The sequence below is a fragment of the Rissa tridactyla genome, chromosome 8, assembly GCF_028500815.1.
Source record: "Rissa tridactyla isolate bRisTri1 chromosome 8, bRisTri1.patW.cur.20221130, whole genome shotgun sequence".
Lineage (NCBI taxonomy): Eukaryota > Metazoa > Chordata > Aves > Charadriiformes > Laridae > Rissa > Rissa tridactyla.
This window is the reverse complement of record NC_071473.1, coordinates 10,064,643-10,086,892: the sequence shown is the minus strand read 5'-3', so window position 1 is coordinate 10,086,892 and position 22,250 is coordinate 10,064,643. Positions and strand designations below refer to the sequence as shown.

General features: G+C 42.5%; 1 protein-coding gene across 5 annotated transcripts in view; it reads left to right on the top strand.

Annotated features, from left to right (window-relative positions):
- XYLT1 (xylosyltransferase 1) overlaps positions 1-22,250 on the top strand; it is a 204,887-nt gene that overhangs the window by 164,162 nt on the left and 18,475 nt on the right. For all 5 annotated transcript variants that reach the window (XM_054210998.1, XM_054210997.1, XM_054210999.1 and 2 more), the window contains 4 exons: positions 8,653-8,869; positions 10,949-11,125; positions 13,478-13,740; positions 17,949-18,144. In XM_054210998.1, coding sequence (XP_054066973.1) covers positions 8,653-8,869; positions 10,949-11,125; positions 13,478-13,740; positions 17,949-18,144 — 853 coding nt within the window. The remainder of the gene's footprint in view (positions 1-8,652; positions 8,870-10,948; positions 11,126-13,477; positions 13,741-17,948; positions 18,145-22,250) is intronic.

Genomic DNA, 22,250 nt, shown 5'->3' with positions numbered 1-22,250 from the left:
GTTCTCAGAGGGTGGAGAGACCTTAACTTCTGAAGGGTTGGAACATGTTCCCAGAATCTCCACCTCTTTCAGCCCAGTTCTGCTGATGTGTATCGGTTTAATCACCTTTTCAGACATGCATTTTTCCCACTGTGGCACATGCTGTTCCTTGGCATGCTGTACACTGGGTCGATGGTAGTTTGTCGATCAGTAAGAAAATGGATCACAAAGTATTGCTGCACTGGTGAATTGCCCAATACTAGGGAATACTAGGGAAATCGCCCAATACCCAAATACTAGGGAAAAAAACTGATACATCATCCTGGCTGTTGGAATAGTTTAACCACCCAGCTCCCAGCAGCACGTACCTTGCTGCTCATGTGAAATATTTGGTGGTTCATTTGGCTCAAATTTCCCTCAGCCATACTCTTTTTTTTATTTTTTTTTTTTTAAACACTTCAGTATTCTGAAGCACACAGACTAGGAAGATCTATTTTTTGCTTGTAAGTAGTTCAGCCCAACAGTTGCATGTGAACTGTAGCGACTGAAATAGCAACGTGCATCTTCTATGCAAATGAGCTGCACTTAAAATTTTTAGACATTACAGCGAACTTTCAAATGTTCCTTTTGCTTTATGTGAAGCATGAGGGGAGCCATAAAGCCTTCACTCCTTCGGCTTGACAATTTGCTTTCTTGTAGTCTTTTATTTCTGCTCAGCTTTGGAAAACAGTGCTAGGTTGTCATTGCAAAGGAGAACAAAATAGGTTGAAGATGATAGGAAGATGCAGTAAGAACAGCCATATGGGACAAAACAGGATGTTTTTTGGTCTTGGTAGGGTATACAAGCCAGATTGTCCACCAGTTCAGGAAGGTGCGATAAGTGAGAAGGTTTGAAGTAGCAATAATTTATGGGGTGGGGCAGGAATTAGGAAGGAGATGAAAATTGAGGTACAGGTAAAGTAATTAGAAATCTGATTGCTCTCTAAGAACACTGAGTTGCACACTTCATTTTCAGTGGTATAAATAGTAACATTTGTGTCCTTTCATCCAAGATCCTGTGTCATATTATAAAATAATTATGGCAGGAAACATCCTTTTAAGTTGGATAGATATTGTTGGCCCTGTTTTACCCACAGGTCGATAGCACGATTTGGTAACTTGAAAATCTGTATAGAAGGGACTCACATTTGCCTTCAGTCACTTGGAAAGTTTGAATCCCCATTTCCTTTTCTTTCTTTAGTCATCTAGTACGCAGATCCCGAGATTTGAGCACAGTAGAAACACCCAGTGAGATGCTATTGCGGTGGACACCCAGGTGTCCTCTGCACTGCGTGTCCCTTTGCATACCCTGTAGGCGCAGCACCGGCTGCGATCTGCTGGCCGTGGTGGAAGCTGTAACGTGTGCTGTAGCTGCTCCAGCAGCAGCAGCATGTAGATGAGATGGCTTCAAGCTCAGCCACTCAGGCCCAGCAGCGTTCCCAGGTCGGAGACTGCTCAGTCATGTGGGTGTTGGGAAAAGAGGAGTTGAGGGGACAAGAAATCTTCTAGGGAAGACATTTATTGGAGACAAACAGATGGCAAAATGTCAGCTTTCTTATCATTGAGTCTGTCTGTGGTGAATTCATGCTACATCTCTGCATACTATCATTTGCAGTTTTCTCCCTGTTTTACTTATGTTATATAAAAAGAAACAAAACCACTTGAGTTGTGATCATGAGAGGAAGCCATTACATTTTTGTCCTTGTAGAAGCTGTTCCAGTGTTTCTTAAAAGATATTGTAAGTGAAGAGTGGTGAAAAAATACCCACAGGAAAGTCTTTGGAAGTCCCTCTCAAGTCATGTACTCACAAGGGACTGTATGGAACTGTTGTCAAAACAAGGCAATTCCTAGTAGAGTCATTACTGCAAAAAATAGACTCTGCAAGTTTCCTACATTAAAAATAATTTTAGTGTTGGTGTTTTTTTAATTTTTGGGACATTGGAAGAGTTTGCTCCCTGACCTGCATCATTAAAATATTGAGAAGCATTAAGGCTTTTTAAGACTTCCTCTGAAAGATGGATTTCTAGAAGATCGAAAGTAACATTTTTCCAAACTAGTGGATGTTAACACTTAGGAAAAGGTGGACGAGAAGAAATAATCATGAGGAATTTCCTCTAAACATAATGCAAAGATGTGATATGACTAAAGGATTAAATGGGTATACTGGGAAAATTACATATGAAGGAAGCAGAAAGAAATTATGTAGAGTATGGGGCATCTATTGTAAAGCTTGAAAAATCAAGTTATGTCCATACAGAGGTGGAATAATGACCAGATAAAATGTGTGTACTCATCAGCTTTCAACCGCATCTCATGTGGAATATTCTGGACACTATGGACGTTTGGTTCCCATAAAGTTGCTATTGATTGAGAAGGGCCATGCTTAACGTAATATTCCAAGGTGGACTTTTAACTTGAAAGACACAGTCAAAATACTGTACAATTTTTCCTACACAGTAAATGTTCTAAACTTTATATTGTCCGACCTTTTTGGCAGCATACCAGTTATCTGCCCCAGGTTTACTTGCACACTGAGCATAAAACTGTTTAAGCATACATTGGAAACAATTGTGGTAACATGGACCATCAGAAATCCTTCCAGTAGAGCTGCTTGGTCTCATGATGACTTGCAGCGCAGCTCCTAGAGACCCACAAAAATGGCAGGGACAAATCCACTTAACTGCATCTCTCAGTGCTGGCTTATTTTCCATGGCCGTGTCACCGGTGTTTTCTCCTCTGAATGCCATCCCTGTCCTCCCAAGGTTGGAGCCCATGCTGTCCTCACCGAGGGGCAGCTGGTGATCCCGCGGTGCGGGGCTGTCCGTCCGTCCGTGCACACACTCACCATGCTCCGCTCTCACCTCACCTGGTGCCCCCCTCTCCTGTAGGGCGTATGGAGATATAAGTGACAAACACTAATCATACTTTAAAAGATTTCCATATGTTCTTTGTTAACTTCTGAGCATTTAGCATAGTGGGCGGAGCTACTAAAAGCATTTCAATTTGTGTGCTTGCTTACAGCTTTGGCTTTTGCATGTGAAATAAGCCCAATCTCGCTATAACAAATCCAGTCAAGAGAGAAATTCTTTATGATATTGTTGATATTTGTGCATTGGCATTAAAGTTTAGGGGATTATTAGGATAGTATTGTGTTTATAATATTTTCTTCAGAGTAAGCGAATTAAAGAAAGATAAGAATTCTGCTTTTGACCTCATAACATTTGCATTCAGGATGCCGCAGTTTAAACATATTGGAAAGCAGGTTACAGTTTTTATTTCTCCCTCTCTTTCCTTCCATTGTTTTTATCTATACTGAGGTTTTTTGTAGCCTTTTGAAACAGCAGGAATTGTGCATTCTGCATTTTCTGCATGCTCCCTGTCATACCAGGAGGAAATCTTCCTCATCTTGACAGACTAAGTAGGTGCTATTTCTTTTTGACATTGTTCCCCTTTTCAAGCTTCAACTCCGTTTTGGGGGTGGGGGAGTAGCCCTCAAGGCTTTCGGCCCGACAAAAGGAGGTCTTGGTAAACATACTGCCCTGATTCTAAAGATCCTGTCTTTAAAAAAACAGATGTTTATCTGGTACAATATAGACATAGTGCTTAAATAGCCAATTGTTAATTATTTCAGTTTTTTTAAATACTGTGTAACCCTTCATAGAATAGAGATACTGATGGAAACGGAGTGAAGTCAGGGTTGTATCGCAGTCAATTGGAAATTCATTGCAAACTCAGTGGAGGCTGGGATTGCTGGCCTGCAGCAGGCAGGGAATGAAACTGCTTTGTGCAGGTTTGGGTTTTATGAACTTGCTTATTACAAAGAATTATTCAGTGAGTGGTTTATGGAGATATATTGTAGCCTAGAGATTGCTCACAAATTACTTGTTGCAACTGTTACACTCAGGATTGTCAAATTACTGTTCTGTGCTTTCTACTTGGTCACCTAAATTGCCAGTTATTGTTTTATGCTTCCCGACTGATTGACTCCGGTAAGTGTTTCCAAGGTGCTGTGCAAATACTGCCGGCAAGAACCTCTTGTATTTTTCAGCCATAAAAATATTTACTTGACTCTTCCCACCAAATTGGCTGACTTCTTCAAATTTTTGTCTAAAGAGAGTTAAAAGAGGAGCAGATAGAGTCAAAGCAATGCGCAGAGTTTGTCCACATACATTAAGGAGAACATGGATGTGGAGCTAGTGGAGCTCCAAGTTCTGCAGATCCTTGCTTTGACATTGACACTCGACTTGTGATGAACTGTTTCACTGATGTATCGTTAACTTTTATTCGCAGTCCTTATTCTTGTGTAGTGACTAGTGATGATGAGGTCCCAGTAGGTGCACCTGCTTAACAGAGAAATGTTGATAAGAGGCAAGAGGCCAGAAACAGGAGACATTTAGGAAGAAACCTTTTCATCTTAAAAAAAAAAATATTCTTTCCAGACAAAAACCTTTTAGTGATGAAGCCTCTGATGCTTAAGAAAGTTTTATTCATTCGTAGACTTTGTAAAACAGAAAAGAGCAAACTTTCACACTTATATACTGCAAAAGTGTGAGCATTCAGGAGCAGGGCTCTCAGAGTTACTGTGGTATGCACTGTCACTTGGAGAAAACTATGCAAAAGGGTGATATTTGATTGTGTTATTTTTTCTGATATTAGATAACTGCTACAGTATTTATTAGTAGTTAAAACTAAGAGGAAACCTAAGAAGAGCTGAGCTATGTGTTTATATACGTGTTGTAGGAGTGTGTGCTAAACATCTTAGAAATGCTTTGTATTATATAATCCCAGAGTCTCATCTGAAATGCATTTATAAATATTTAAATACACTACAAAGTAAGAGGAGTTCCCTAAGCTGGATTGCAGTCATGAGCTGTCTGGACAGTTGACTATCTATACTCAGTGTGACAGACCATGTGCAGGCAGTAGGTTTTTTTAACAAAGTATAAAAATAACCATCCGAACCATGTAAACCCCGAGGCTGCATCCCCGCGTAGTCAGGGCACAAGCGGCACCTTTCACGCCTGTAGGTGCCTGATTGCTGAGCTCAGGTGGCAAGACGCATTCATCTTATCCTATGCCTGCTGCTTACTTGCAAGGATAATCCTGGCTCCTCAAAATTAGAGACTGTTTAGGAAGACAGAATTGATTAAGGGTAAGCATAAAATGTCTTAGGAGGAGTGTTCTATGAAATAAGGTAAAATGGCATGCTTTTTCTTAACCCTAGTGTTATTTTATTTTCTCCTGGTTGACTCTTTTCTTATCATTGTTATTTTCCCCCTGTTGTTTGTCTTAGATCAGGAGAAAGGTCAAGTGTCTTTATCTGATGGCCATCTCCATTGTATTTGGCTAACCATACCCTGGTGCGCTTGTATGTCATTGTCCTGGCAAGTACCTTTGCAGTTGTCAGAGGTGTGCCGGTCTCACCTGAAGTTCAGGGTGCCAGGAAGCACCTGAATTTTTCCACACTGACTAAGATTAATGAAATGTTTTTTCTAATCCATTTTTTTTTCTATTTTAATGTGGGAGTTATTTGCTAGGTGTCCTGTAAAACCGAAGAGAGGGAAAAAAAATCACCTCTTTTTGCACTTCATTGCTTGGCATGCCTTCATAAAATGCACTGTTTTGGTATTACATTGAGCATAACCAGAAACTAATGAAATACAGCATTAGACTAGAAACAAGTCAGTAGGGTCATGCTTTTGCCCTCCATCTTCTTACCTTTCTTTTCAGAGATGGCTGCTGCAAGCATTGTTGGAAGGCTAGTCAAGAATCTTTATGAACTGTTTGTAGTGTTTGAGGGTTTGTGATTTCTTGAAAAGGCCTCTATGGCATACAAATAGCACATTTCCCTTTCCCTCAGGCAATATCCAATATGCTTAGTGTAGGTTCTTGCCTCCCTGAGTGCCAAAATCACCATTACTGGAGTAGCTAGGAGCATCAGTCATCCTAGAAGAGAGTCTGGAGGGAAAAAAAAAAGCCTCATCCACCTTTTTCACTTTGGTTGCAGTTCAGTTCTCTGTGTGCCAGCAGGACAGCCTGGGCTTGCTGGGGCGACCCACTGCCTCCTCAGGCAGGATCATTTAGCTTCTAGCAGATCGAAAATGTACTTGGTCCCCCTGGCTCCCAAGAAACATAAACGAATAGCAAGCAATTGCCCAACGGAGAGCTGTGTCTTCAAAGCCCCTTGTGTATATTATTGCTTCATAGATAAAAGGAAATTATTTCCTATGCTAATGCGTTATTCCGTTTAGGTGTAATGAGCGTGTATGAAGCAGGCCCAGTAAGGGTGAGCCTTCTGAGAAATGCCTGCTTCCTAGTCGGTCATTATTGGTTTTTAAAACCTGATGTGATGTTTCTAGGAAGGTTTCAAGAGGCATTAGCAAAAGGGTCATCTCTTCACAGGTCTCCAAAGGCCTTGCTGCTCTTCAGTTGGGCTACGCTGCCTTGCTGGAGGATGAATCGTCTGAAAGTACATTTAGTTTTTTCTGATAATATTGTACAGGATTTTAGAACTGAGATTTGTTGTGAAAACACTCATGGTCCCAAGAATTGTCGTATTTCACTCTATATGCCAAGATTTGCTTGTCCAAGCCATTAGCTAAAAAAAGTCATACAGTCATGTATGTATACAAAAAAGGAGCCTGTCAAGTATTTTGAAATATGTGAAGCTGTGAGCCTAGATTTGCTGGGACCTTCTCATCTTGAGTGTGATTATACTCTTCTGTCGCCAATTTCCGACAATAAAGCTGAAGTTGTATAACTGACCTTTCTCATAGTAGTTAACTGTAAGCCCTAGCATGTAATATAGGCTGAGGGAGTTTGTAAGTAAAAGGGTTTTTGAAATGGTCAGGTGTTTTTTTTAGTTTGTGGGTTTCTATTGCAGTCAAAGAAACTTCTATTTGAAAATGAGAATAAAGGGTGATAAATTGGTAGAGGTATAAGTTGAAAGAAATGATTTCATGGAAAAGAACTTTTCGTTCCCATTTAAATATGGTCGATAAAATTCTATTATTTTCTTAAAATAATTAACTCAAATGAGCATTTAGTTTTGAGGGAAATAAATAAATGACCAAACTTTCAGGCACATTAATATTTGATTTGGAGATAACTGCATAAATATTGAATTTGAAGATTACATTCCAGAGTACTGCATTAAAATTGCAAGGCTTTTCTATTATCCTTCATAATGGAACATGAAATTAGAAACTTGTTCATGGAAAGAAAAATTTCTCCACTCTCATCTACACATTTTCTGCACTGTTGTGTTAACAGAGGAGCTGCTCTTCTCATACTGCGAGAAGAGACATAGCTATCAGTAGGACGTAGACCCTGAAGTCATTTACGGTCCTTTTGAAAATTAATATGCACCATTTCATAATTGCATCTCAGTTCTTTGATTGGTAGAGAACAAAACTTTAACCAGGGAGTTAGCCTACGGGGTTAACCCTCACATTTCCAGATGCAGGAGTCCAGAAAGCTTCCATAGTGTTCCTTAACTTTTATTTCTTTTTCCCTTCCTTCAGTTGCATGTGTTTGAGGACCACTAAAATATCTTCTTGACTTCCTAATCCTAAAAAAATTTCTAAGAACCCTGCTGTAGCTCTGTGTTGTTCAGGAAGGAAACACAGGTCTTACGGTGTCCTCCCCACTGCAGGTCTTGTTAGCCTGTAGCTCTTACCTCCAGGGAGATCTGTGGTCTTGTGCATATTAGTTATTATGGTGGTCTGGTTAGCTAGCATTTATTATTGCTCAGAACATGTGGGATGCGTTCAACACAGCAACTCACTGTATTAACAGTGCTCAGCCCCCCTTGCGAAGGCGTGTGCTAATTCATGGCTGCCCTGCTTCCCTTTCTGGGAAATAATTCTGAAAATGGAATCACAAGTAGAAACCTGGATCAGTCAGTCTCAAAACCTGTGTGGGCATCCAGTCCAAAGTGTTTTCAAACATGGATTTATTTTTCCAACTCTTTTTTTTTCTTCTTATATTGGCCTCAAATAAGTCATTTCCATAACTTTACAGTTCTGCAGTTGCACCTCTTATTCATGGTTCAGCAATAACAAAACATTGTTCCCCATAGACTTGAAAATGGAGCAAACATACTCATTCTACAGCAAAGAGCAACGCAATTGTATTTCTTCCCAGTTAACTATACCCCAACAGAAAAATTTGTGGAAAAATAACATTGGAGAAAATTGGTCATTTTACCCTTATGTACGGTTTGCTGTTTTTCAAAACCTGTGCGTTTATTTAGAGACAGAAGCGTATGACACAGATTGTGTTTAGTTCCTCTAGTTATGGTTCTTCTGCAGTGGTTTATTAAGAGTTAATGAACGGGTTTCATTATGGGTTTTCATGCCATACAGCTCTGTAACGTGCACAGTTCTGTCTTAGGACAGCAGAAGGTGTAAATGATGTTTAAAAGCAATCTGTTGATCTTTGCCCCTATAACTCAATGTACAACTGATTAATCATTTATTAAACCTCTCTACATTATTTATAAGTAAAACAGAAATATAAACAAGTGACCTTTTTATCCTTTTTTGTTTTAGAAAGTAGCTTCTTTATTTATAGAGCTAGCGATGATAAAAAAATACCAATTACCTTTTAATGACTGCTTTTGTATTCCCTCAGATTTATCAGAAAACAAGGACTGGATCGGCTTTTCCTGGAATGCGATACCCACATGTGGCGTCTGGGGGACCGGAGGATCCCAGAAGGAATCGCAGTTGACGGAGGGTCAGACTGGTTTCTCCTGAACAGGAAGTTTGTGGAGTATGTCACTTTTTCTAATGATGATCTGGTAACAAAGATGAAGAGATTTTACTCTTACACCTTGCTTCCTGCTGAGGTATGTGAATTCAAAGCAATCCCTCTCTGTTCAAAACTCCAATGTTTGTGCTTGTCCCCAAGATCACCAAAGTCAGAGGGGCTTTTGCCTGATTTCAGTGGGCTTTGGATCGTTCCAGAGTGGGTAATGAGAATTTTACTTGCATGACGAGTGAATCCTTTAGTGTTTGAAGTACTTTTGCAGTTGTTTAGTTGCTTTGTTTGTTTGTGGGACATTTTTGCAAGGAGTGTCTTTGTTTTATGCTTTTAAGCCTATTAATCTATTACTGAACAACCAAAAATCCAGTTGCCCTTTGCTTGCAAATTGTTACTCTACAAAGCCTTTGAAGGCTATTAGAGATGGCGAATTGTCTTCATAAGTAGCTTTCCTCACTATTATCCATCCCTTTTCTTTAAAAATAAAAACCCTGCAAACAAAGGTTTATTGTTCTGTTCAAAACTCAGCTAGAAGGCATAGTCACAAATCATTTAGATCATTCAGGAATCGCTCTGGCTACAAGCGATGCAGAAGGGGAGTGCGCACTAGGATGGGTTTTCGTCTACCATGCGGCAGTGTGTCAGGGAGATGTGTGTTACCGGCAAATAGAGCACGGAGCCTGGCAGGTTGTCAGGCAGGTACATTGCTGCCCTGACTTGTCAGGCTCTGCTCCCAGGGGATGTAGATGCAGCCATCCCAAGGACGACCTGATGACCGTCTTTAAAACGATAACTTCCTTCCTCGCTAGTGGTCCCTGAACATTTTGAGGGATTGATGAGACCGCTCTTGCAAGTCTAGGCTTATTAGCTTGCAGTGGAGCACAGCGATTGTCATCTTTTGATAGGGGTTTATTATTCCACACACATGTTGAATAATCTTGCTTTAATCCCATTTCTGTTAAAAATCACCTTTTCTCTCAACTCTGATAACCTTTTCATCCATTATCTAGGAGAAATTTCTGTATCATTATAAAAGGACACAGGGCAATGGGTAATTGGGTAGGGTTTTTTTTTTCCTCTCGCTTGAATGAGAATGGATGCCTTTATGGGTTTAACCAAACAGTTCAAGCATAAAATCCATATTCACTGGGCTGTCATTTAACATTAAAAAGGGTAGGGGGATTATTTGGGGGCCAGCCATGCTAATGTTATGCTGGTTATTTATAGGTCTTACTATTGCTGATTTTAAAGAGAAGTCACTGCTCCAAAAATCGTCTCTTACAGAGCTAAATTCGATCATATTCCACCGCTTCTTTCTACAAGGTTTTCTTTGCAAGATACACAGCTGGTTTCTTAAAATCACCCTGCCTTCACTGACCTGTTAACCTGCTATATCAGTCCCCATTACACATGATTTATATAATAGCTGATATTATGATGATATAATTAGGATAGCCCAATAGGAATTCCTTGCTGCCTTGAGTCAGCAAATAAAGACGTATGATTTCAGATGTAATTGCAGGAGGCAGAATGTCCTTCTGGTGCCTGGGGTGAACTATATGTTTCAGAGCAAGGCCATTCAACTACCAGTGCATTTTAGAGACACCCACAGAAGAGCTGTCTGAGACTCTATTTTTTTCATAGTAACCAGGGTGATGATGAAGGTTTGAGAATTGTCTTAGGAAACAACTTGAGATATATCATTAACACATTGCTCAGGAAAATAGCCCTAAATCTGTTAGACCAGAGAGTAACTTACAGAAGAGAAATAATGGAAATTTCTTAGAATTGCTCTTACGGCTGAAAGAAAAATAAAATAATTGCTGGCACTGGTGCCTTCCCTGTGGTCCTTTGGCCTTCCAGTGCTCAAAGCTGGTCGTTGCAGAAGCGCAATTATTCTGTGCCAGGTTATTGTAGCAGGGCCTCAACTGTATGTTATTGCACTTTGGCTGGGTCTGTAGAGTGTTGTGATTTTTTTCATGCTCTATGGAATGCATAGTTGTAGAGTGCTTTTCATATATGGTAGAACAATAGAGCTTGTTAATTCTCTCATTTTGAAAGAAAATAAGTCACTTGCATTAGGTTCAGGCCCATGGGCTGAAGTCAAGGAGAAAACTGAAGTCTGAGGAGCTGAATGTACTGATCTGCTCTGTCTTTCTTGCAGTCCTTCTTTCACACTGTTCTGGAAAATAGCCCGTACTGTGACTCCATGGTGGACAACAACTTGCGCATCACGAACTGGAACCGTAAACTCGGTTGCAAGTGTCAGTACAAGCACATTGTTGACTGGTGTGGCTGTTCGCCTAATGACTTCAAACCAGCAGACTTCCACAGATTCCAGGTAACTGAAGTGGTCTCTTCTCTGATACTTGCAAAGTCAGCTCTTCCCTTTCTGCTGGGGTGTGGAGAGCCACCTGGGTGCATGGCAGCAGCAAAGAGTGGGAAGAGAAGCTTTTACCCCCTCAAGCAAGGTGGAGAAAGAGGTATGAGGAAGCTCTGCTCTTGACTGCAGGAGAATGAAAGGTTGCTTCTCCTTTGTTTTGGCCCCTGAGACTTACTACTGCATGATAAGGTCACAAAGCAGCTCTTTGGACTGCTTGGCATTGGTAGATCTGCTGTGCTAGAATGGAGGGAAGCTTGACACATCTCTTACTGTACCAATATTAGTTTGTAACTCTTGTGAATTTATTGCAAAGGGTTTTTTCCAAAGTTTCAACTCAGGGCTTTCATGATTTCATGAAGCTCCTGGCTTTCATTGTTAAGCAGTGTTTTTCATAGTTGAAAAAAATTTAAAAGTTGACTGGAGTGCCTGCTAGAGGCTAACATAGCACAAGGAAAATCAGGTTTTGTGATTATATTCACCAACATTGTTATGTTTAAGTTTATCTTATGGTTTTGGGGGCCAGAGTCATGTGGTTTCAATCACCCAGGCTTAGCAGGACTGCCTTAAAAAGTTTAATCGGTTCCTTTGTGATACAGTTTCCTCAAGGCAGACATGAGAGCAAATCCTTGTGCTCAAGGGTGCACTCAGTCTCAAGACTGTATCTGGCCTGTGTATCTTGTATTAAGAATGAACAACCGCTTGTTTCAAGGTCACCAGATTTGCAATTCCATCCCTGCAGCTCCTCGGGGTTCCCTGCATAAAGCGTGTTTGTTCAGGCTTTGTGTGGGACGGGGAATGTGTTACCCTACAGCACAAAAATGATGACTGCTCCAAAACAGAGATCTTTATTGTAATGTGCTGCCTACCAGGCACGGTTGAAGTCAGTGACACAGGCACTCACAAAAAGAGCAAATGAGACATTATCTAAGAGGGGCTCTACTGCCCCAAACACCAATCCCAGATAAGTCTCCAGGACAGAATAAATGGTAAGTCTTAAAAAACGCCTGCTGGTCTGCAGAGGCTGACCTGCCACAGGCTGGGAAAACAACCCACAACGGCATTTCAGAAAACAATCAGGTAAACTGAGCTGCAAAGTTCAAAATTAGAATAGGATGTAAAGGCAACTTCTGACACTTGCCTGGCGAGAGAGCCCCTCTGATGAACACACGGCACCAGAAGACTTGCTCATGGCTCCCACAGAGGCACAAAGCAAGCTGCAGAAGAGGACATCAGAGAGCCCACAGCATGCACCATCTCAGAGTGAAACTGAGCATCCTCAAAAGAATTTTTCAACCATCTGGGGCACTTTTGAACTCCTTGGCATCTCAGAACCCATGCTCAAATACAAGCAAGGCAAAATAAAGGCTTTTTAAAAGCTAATGGTAGTTGAATAACATATAAACTGGTAGTATACCCAAGATTGTGTTAAGTGCAGAGCAAAAAATCTGTGTGGGAGCAGTCAGAAGCTGAGAAACCTCAGCAACAGATGGCATCTCTCACAGAGTCCTCTTACCACCTTGTAGCAGCAAATCCATACACGCAAAATGCTGCTCGGCCTCTTCTGAGCCCCTGTGCCACAGGACGCTTTGCTCCCTGCCTGACTGCTAATAATATGTGCCGGTGCTAACGCGGGGGTTCAGAGAGCATTCCCCACCCCTCCGGCACAAGGAGCCTTCCAGAGCAAGGCAGGGGGGGTGGCTGTCAGTATGAAGGGATTGGCACACCTACAATTTTCTTGTAATTATGTAGTTTTCACCTGAATCTTAACAACACTGTTGCAGATGGGTGATTTGGATCACTTAAAGAACCACTTTCAAAGGTGTTAGCAAAGTAGTTCTAATATGATGTTGTAAAAGTGCGACTTAATAAAGTTCAATGGCAAGGTTCACTCTATTAATTACTGCATGGAAAAACATACAAAGAAAAATTGAGTTACACTTGAGTTAGAATGATTCATAGACAGACCAGGGATGCAAAGGGTAAGGGCGGCCTTCTGTTGAGTCATGAGGTTCAGAATGGATCCCTTTGCTTTCTAAACTCCTTCTCAGAGAGGAGTCTAGGTGCAGCTGGATCCAGACTTGGTCACAGACTTTGTCAACAGTTTACGTCTAAAGAACATAAAGGTTAAGGGGTCGAGCGCATCCATCACACGCTCTTAATGACAAATGGTCACAAAGGTACCTTCTAAGTCACCTTTGCCCATGGGGAGAACCAGTCCATGTCCTCAACTCCAACCCATTGCTTAGGATAAAGTGTCATGGCTGAAAATGGCAACTCACTCCAGTGTCTTTTCCTTTTGTATCACCACAGCAGACTGCCAGGCCAACTTTCTTTGCCCGCAAATTTGAAGCTGTAGTGAATCAAGAGATAATTGGCCAGTTGGACTACTACTTGTATGGCAACTACCCCTCTGGCACTCCGGGCCTCCGGTCCTACTGGGAGAATGTGTACGATGAGCCTGACGGCGTGCACACCCTCAGCGACGTTGCCCTCACCATGTACCATGCGTTCTCCCGCCTGGGCCTGCGGAGAGCCGAGACTTCATTCCATGCTGCCGGAGATAACAGCTGCCGGTTAGTCTGAGTCTGTCTTTCTTTTTCTGGGTGTTTCAGGGGACACAGACTGGGCTGCCGAGCGCTGGCAGAGGTTCGTCTGCTTGGCTGTGCTGGCTGGAGCATACCATCACAAACAGGGCCAGGCTGCTGCAAGTGTACAGCACTTACTTCCAGGAGTATTTATGCCCATAATAAAACATTGGTTATTCAGGCTTGACATTTTGTGACCTGTTTGCTGAACTTTTAAGGAGCTCCTCTCCAGCCTGATGAAGACTGACAGGATCCAGTTGGGCAGTGCCACCCCCACTGCTGCGTTTTCTTGATTAATTTCAGCAAGTGTATTATACCCGCGGCTCCTAAACCCTCCGTGTGATTGCAGCAGAGGTCATGTTCGCTTCTATAATGCTTACCTAAAGCAGAGGACAGGATTTCAGAATTAATCTGGACAAAGGCAGGTTAATGGTCCTTGCTGGTTTGTTCCCCTGGGTGCATACATGAGTACAGAGATCTACTTGCTTGAGCTTGGTTTGCCTGCTTGGTACAGCTGTCTGTGCCAAACGTGTTGCAACTGGTGGAATTTATTAGCATCAAATAAATAAAATGTATGTCTGTATAAATATACATATATACACAGAGCAAATAAAGGTCCTTATTCTTTAAAGGGAAACCCCCTTGTATTCAAGATTCCTTTTTCACCAATAAGCGTAGCAAAGAAGAATTCAGTCTGAAAGGCATTTGAAGGAAGAATTCCTGGAGTTAGACTTGCATAGAAAAGGCTCCCTTCACAGTAGATGTTTGCTGCATGCAAACACATCTGAAACTGTTTACGTTGAAAGCAGAGAGGGTTCGTCTTTTAAAGTCTTACTTTACAGTCTCTTAATTCCTTCTTCAGAATGTATTTTTTGAACCCTGCCTTTTTTTATCCTAATAGAAAACACATACAGCCTAAGTCAGCAAATACTGAAGACACTCCATGTGCTTTGACGGATGGACTTTGCCCCTCTTGTGTTCTCGAGAGGGAACCGAATGCGCCTTGACCTTCCCACTTAGTCATGGAAGTGCTGAGCAATGTCCCATTTAGAAAGATGTGGCAGTAAGTGATCCAGATTCCTATTACAGCTTTGCCAGTAAAGGTTACCGGTGCAAAGCAATAAAAGATCAATAACAATTAGATAGAAATAATCACTAGTAGCATGCCTTCCTTATATACAATAAAGGCAAACCTAAAGGAGTCATTTGTCCTGCAGAGTGAAGTCAGCAGGAGCATGGGAGCTATGTATAACCAGTACTGAAATAATTTGACATTACTTTTGTGCTTATTAATTTTGCCAGTGTTCTGATGATGATTTATATCAATTACCAGTTTCATTTCTGGGGAGCTTTTCGTTGCACAGGAACTCAAGGTGCTTTTCAAGCTTGTTCAGATTATAGATAGGGAAACCGTGTCACCCACAGCTGATTGCAGCTGTCTCCGGGATAAAGCACGGCTCCTTCACCGTGGGCTGGAGCCTCACGAAACAGTGCAGGGAGGAACTGCAAACAGTGATATGGAGTGGAGGCTCCATTTTCATACCTACCTGAGCCCCCTCAAAACACTGTGAGTCAGAGTCCAATTTAAGCCACAAAAAGGTGGATAATCCTCAGGTTTATGATTCACATCTCTTCTCTCTTGATACTATGTTGTCGTTCTAGGTGTATGCATATATACTCTTCCTCTTTCCCTCTTGTGATTTTGCATGTCCCTAATGTGGCAATGTCAGGGATATATTTGGGCTGAGCACCTGGACAGTATTCTCTTTGCTGTTAGGGCTAACAGCAGCATGAAGTTAGCTGATATTGCAGTCACCACCCGAGCTCATTTCACACCGCTGCAGGCACTGCGAGGAAAGCCTCTACGGCTTCAGATCACATTTGGAGTCAATCGCATGCTGCCACCCGCAGCGGCCCAGGAGACTTTTATAAGAGAAGCTGCCTCGCACAATTCCCTAACAAGGGCTAGCTCACACCCTCAGAAAGTTGTGCCTCCTGCAGACTGCTCTGGCACCAAATTAGATTGCATATCAGCATCTTCAGTGGAAGCAACCTTAATGTGTGATTGAGATTTAATTTATTTCTTTCCATCTCTAGGCTTTTTTGCTTACTGCTGCCAAGAGACAATTTACTCAGACTATTTCAAGGATATTGTAAATATTTGCTGCTGCATATGTATAAAACAGGAGGCCTTAGTGCCAAGGACAGAAGTCAGATTGTTGCTGGTATTGGCTGCGTAGCTTTGCTGTGTTTTTGCTCAGTCCATCAGTGCTGGCCCTGTTTGTACCCCGTCTTGTTACATTTATTTCCCAAGCTCTAAAGACTTCCTTCTGGTTGTTGCTGGTTTCATGTAATGGAAGGTCCTTCTTGGTTGGCTCTTCATAGTGCTTATGTCTTCAGATGTAATAACTAGTGTGAGGACTCAGACTTGTCTGACTTGACTGGGAAGGTGTGATACCGGTTGGTTTTAAATGTGTTGCAAACGCGCTCGTTTCACAGTTATGTCAGTTCTGTAAAGTAGCAAAATATTTGATTTCAGAGCTATGAACAACATGTTTTTAATTATTTATGCATCCATACGTACACATACACATATCATTACGGAAGTTTCTGAGACTATAGCAGACAATTGAGCATAAATTTTAATTATTTGAAACCAATGTTTTTAATGTCTGTACAATGTCTCTGCAATGTCTCTAAAATCCAAACTAACCAAAGGCTTCCAAATCTCCCAGCAAGAGGCTTTTCCTGTTTGTTTGACCTTTTTTCAGTTTATTTTTAACTATGAGTAAAAAATACGTGGCAAAAGCAACCTCAAGTCTTTAAGGAATGTGAAGTTTGTTTCCTAAAATAAAGGAGACCTAAAATGGGGTTGGGATCCTGGTGTCCTTCGCTGCAGTGCTCCCCTACAGCGCTCTGCCCTTGGAGAGTGGGTTTGGGATCAGATTTATAAGTGGGGAATCACAGAATCATTCAGGTTGGAAAAGACCCTTGGTATCATCGAGTCCAACCGTCAACTCCACTCTACAAAGTTCTCCCTTACACCATATCCCCAACACCACATCTAAATGACTCTTAAACACATTCAGGGATGGTGACTCCACCACCTCCCTGGGCAGCCTATTCCAGTGTCTGACCACTCTTTCTGTGAAGAATTTTTTCCTAATGTCCAGCCTAAACCTACCCTGCTGCAGCTTGAACCCATTCCCTCTTGTTCTATCGCTAATTACCTGTGAGAAGAGACCAGCACCAACCTCTCTACAATGTCCTTTCAAGTAGTTGTAGAGAGCGATGAGGTCTCCCCTCAGCCTCCTCTTCCTCAAACAGTCCCAGCTCCTTCAACCGCTCCTCGTAAGATTTATTCTCCAGGCCCTTCACCAGCTTCGTTGCCCTCCTCTGCACTCGCTCCAGCACCTCGATACCTCTCGCGTATTGAGGTGCCCAAAACTGGACACAATACTCAAAGTGTGGCCTCACCAGTGCTGAGTAAAGGGGGACAATCACCTCCCTCCTTCTGCTGGTCACACTATTTCTAATACAAGCCAGGATGGCATTGGCTTTCTTGGCCACCTGGGCACACTGCTGGCTCATGTTCAGCCGCTTGTCCATTAGAACCCCCAGGTCCTTTTCTGCCAGGCAGCTCTCCAGCCACACTTGCATCAGCTCTGCGGTGCCCGGCCTCGCAGCACCCTCTGCTGTCCCCAGCCTGCTGCTGTCCCACAACCAGCCAGCGAGACACTGCCATTGCCAGGCATCTGTAGGGACTAACTTTGCTGAAGGCACAAGAAAGGCGGCCACCTGATTTGGAGCAACAGACACCTTTCTTGAACGTAATTTATCCTAGCAAACAGTGCTGCAGCCTAACAACGTATAGCTCTGGGTGGCACTTCTTACCCAGAAGAGGTAGTAAGGGAGGGGAGTTTTCTGGCACGAAGAGGTATCTCCTAAAGAGCTTAGAGCTGTGAATGTGTTCCAAATGGAGCATATATTCTTAGCAACATTTTTTATGTTTCAGGGTAAACGGAACAGCCTAAGAATATTTGAAAATGAGTCACGAACACATTTGAAATCTCTTAATGTACAGTGGTGAATTTTCTAGTTGAAATGAATGCTTCTTAAGCTGTTAGCTCCAAGTAAATGGAGATTTCATGTCTCTCTTGTGTAACTGATGAGCGTGTGCATGTGCTGTTTTACAGATACTACCCCATGGGCCATCCAGTTTCCGTCCACCTTTACTTCCTTGCTGACCGTTTCCAAGGCTTCCTAATCAGACACCACGCAACCAATCTGGCTGTCAGTAAACTGGAAACTTTGGAAACCTGGGTGATGCCAAAGAAAGTCTTTAAGATCGCAAGTCCACCAAGCGATTTTGGAAGGCTGCAGTTCTCAGAGGTAAGTATTCGTAGCCACCCATGAACAATGTCATGAGCCTCTGGAGAGATGGCGTACTAATTCAGCAGCCTTTGGAAATTGTATTTCCAGGTAATTATTAGGTGAGAGTGGCTCTCCAGTGTAACGTAAATCCTCTTTATTAAAGGAGATACAGTTGCCCATTCAGATCTGTGGTCAGCCCTCACTTCATATGTTACTCTGAATGTCCTCATTCCTTCTTGTTTTAAGGACAAACTGAAGGCATTAACTGTTGTAAAAGGGGTGTAGTAACTTAAAAGTTTTGTGATTGTGATTTTTGTGAGTGCTGTGAGAGATACCTGGGAAAAATGCCATGTTTCTGCAGCTCCAGATGTGACCGGGAATGTGGTAAGCATTCCTCTCAAGACTACACTGAAAAAAACCTCATAAAGTTAGTGATAGTCAGACACCAGTGCCACATGTGAGCAGAATATTGAAGTCGTAACACAAAAGAGAAAATTATCACAGCAGTGGCTGAGATTTCCCACAAATCCTGTTATTTCTTCTAGGAACTTGTCTCAGGGTCTGACTTAGAGCGTAAAAAATGTACCCTAAAATATATCAGGAGACTTGACCGCTAATGGAACCCGACATCTGTGTTCTGTTTTAAAGATATAACTGTCTGAGCAGTTAATTTCATGATTTTTCTTGTTAAGCCACAAATTTCAATTAAGGTATAAAATTGATTGAACAAATGTGTTCCAGTCATTATGGCCAAGTTCATAAATTACCATCTTCTTGGGCAATTAAGGAATGCCTAGGTAGGATTCAGTGTTTTGGTGTGCATGGCAAATCCATGACACTAATGTGCCATTAAGGAGATGGATGGAAAGCGTGTTTCATTTATCAATGTGTCTGATGGTAGGCTTGCCATTTCATGCAGTGATAAATGGTCATACAGGCTTTAATTCTTGTGATTTGTAGGAGTATTTCTGCTGTTTATTTGGCACTTTTAATCTCACTTTCGGCCTCATGCCTGCTCTGGGTCCTTCTTTTGAAAGCAACTGGGCTGGCAGCAGGAAGAGTTTTTTCTAATTTTATGATGAAAAGAAGTACGTTGATCTTAGTGTTTTAGAACTCAAATAAAAATCTTTAGAAAGAATACATCTGACTTCATCTCAGCTGTAGGGAGGAAACAAACCTGGGACCAGAATTTACTCACTGCTGCTTGCCAGGTCCCCCCTGGCCCCAGTGTATTCGTACCGACCCTTTTTTCCCCAAAATCAGCCCTGCAGCAACTGTGAGCCTGATCGACAGATGTCCTGGAGCAGCAGCGCCCGGTGTCAGCCTCCCCTGATGGGGGAAGCGGTGGCATGTCGGTGGCCTCTTCGCTGCACTGTGCCCACAGCTCTGTGGAGTGTGTCGCCCTGCAGGCAGGATCCTCGGATCCCGCGGGACTAATGAGCCGCTCTTCACGGCCTCATAGACCACGGCTGGTCTGTAAGCAGCCCTGTAGGAACCGCTGCTGCAGTGAAGCCGTGCGAGTGCAAAGCCTGGGAAGGATTTAATCACTGGTGAGCTCTTTTTTCAGGCTAAGGAAACATTTTCTTCTATTTGAAATGCACAAAAAGAGTTTTGGTGGCTGCTTACTTGTTTTCACTATTTTTTCTCGCCTAAACTCTCTAATGGTCCTCTCCTTTCGTAGATGTTTCATGTATTAAAAGACCGGGAGGTACTAAGTAAATCATTTAATCATTTCTTAATTGTTTATTTTACTTTCTTGCTTCCTTTGGCCTGCAAGCGTCTCTGCCTCTGAGCCAAATTATTCCCTCAGTTACCCTGGTATAAATCCAGCATTAACCTCTTCAGCTTCAGTGTGACTGGAAAGCCTCTGATCTGCTACTGCTTATTAAAATGCCACTTCTTTGTCAAAGTCCAGCAAGTGTAAAACAAACTTATCAGTTCAGCTAAGATGAGGGCATCGATGTTTGCAGGTTAAGCACCAGAAAAGAAACTTAAGATTTGTGCTTATTGGGACATATAACTGCTGGTTTGTCAACAACTTTCACCCCGTGATCCGGCAGAAATTTAAAACCAAATGGGGCCTTTTTAGCTGGGAGCTTTCTTCCCTCTCCCAGCTCACACCAACAAGACCAGCAGGAAGAGCACACATTTGCTGCATTGGCTATGCTCCCGGCTGTATTTGTGACCCTGATGCACAACTGAAATCGCAGCGGAGATGGCAGGATCTCTCTGCTCAGCCCTTCCTGCCCTCTGCTCCTCCGCTGTGCTTCTCAGACTTTGCTTCCCGAGTAGCGGATTTCACCATACACCACATAAAGACACGTGGAAAAAATCAGCTGGCTGGGCTGCCTAATGGCCAGTGGGGTTAATGGTAGCGTTTCAATGGCACACAGCTCCTGCGCTCGGTCTTGGGCTGGGTAAAATAAAATAAACTTACAGGAAATCCAAGCAAGACGATTTCCAAGCATGAAACTCCCACACCTCCTAAAATTGGCTTGTGCACAGTGCACACAGTATGTGTCCTACCAGCCTGGGCTCATGACGACTTTTACGTGGAAGGCAGAAGACTGATTTGCTGTACAGTACTAAAAGTCTCAGCTCAGCTTGTATCAGTTGAACACTAAGTTCATTTCTGGTCTTGTTAAGACTTGTGATTCATCACAGAGAATAAAATAAACTAGGTGGCAGGCAATTAGCGTGCATTGTGCGAACCTAATGGTCCTGTTTGTGGTGAGCAATGAGACACAAACCCATAATCAAGGCATAATTTATCTTGGGAAAATTTTATCTTGGGACTGAACGGAGATAGAAACAGGAGTTTTAAGCCAATGAGAGAGTTCCAGCTTTCAAAATGTACCCTGTGCACAGTGCCTGCTCTTGAAGCCCAAAATAATGGTGATTAAAATAATGATGTGGGAAATGTCAATTTCTATGCCACATCCCTTCATAATTTATCAGATATTCATTACTGCTTGATTCCATTCCATACTTTGTGTATTCCATTTGAAAATGAAAGCCTACTTACAGTGGCTATGAAAAATATTACAGGACTGTAGTATCTCTTGGTATGCAAAATCAGACATCTCAGTCCTGGGAACACAGCTGTGTAGAGTTCAAGGGAAGAGGTATAAACATGTAACCTAGTGCTTTAAGTAAAATTCCCTTTAAAATACTGTGCTTCTGAAACCAGCTTGTACTGTAAGCTGTGCAGCATGGGAAAGTGTGTCCCCCAGCTGGAAACTGGACGGAAAGGGCAGATGCTGAGAACAGATATGTGCAGCTCCCTGCTTTGCCCTCCCCTAAGGTGCCTGTGGTGCGCAGCCCCAGGCAGTGCCAGCGCCTTGTCGTGGTCTGAGCCCCGGCTCGGGGCCGTGCGGGGTGTCGCAGGGTGCCCAGGCGCCTTGCCTCTGTGTTGCTAAGGGCTTGCTCTGTGGTGGTGTTTTCTTCTTGTTGCTTTTGTGCTGTTGTTTTCATATGCACACCCTGACAGTGGTGGTGTGACAGCCTCTCGTGGGAAGCCACCAGATGAGAATTGTTCCTTTCTCCCCCTCTTCTCCTGCCCTTTGGCTGTAACTTTTGGTTTACACTAGGGAACCGAATCACATGCCTGCACAGAGCTTAAACACCCAGCCAATAATTTTGTTATAATTTTCTCCCAAAAGCAACTTCTGGTCTTCTACACACCATTCTAATAAAATTCCGCGCATGTGAACATTTCTCAATATCTTTTGTGCAACCTGGTGTGGAGCAGTGTCACCTGGAGCTTGGAGCAGGGGATTGGAATTTTCTGATCTGTTTTCCCAGAGATGAGAGATTAAAGAGGGGGAAATAGTTGGATGTTGGGGTTTTGAGGATAAAGTAAGCTTTCTTAAGTAAGGAGTTCTTTCTGAAGTAAGGAGTTCTTCAGTAAGAAATAACGAATGTGGTGGAAAGAGCTTCCTTACAGGCTTTCCTGTGCCCAGGAGGGTGTAGATTTGTTTCACCTGTTGTGGCTTTATTATTTCCAAGTCCCTTGAGCTCCAGTAGGTGTGATATGGCCACACTCAGTGGAGGCTGGCAGAGTAGATAATAAGATCTGGTCAGGACATTTTCTTTCTCAGCTTATTTCCATACATATTCAGTCA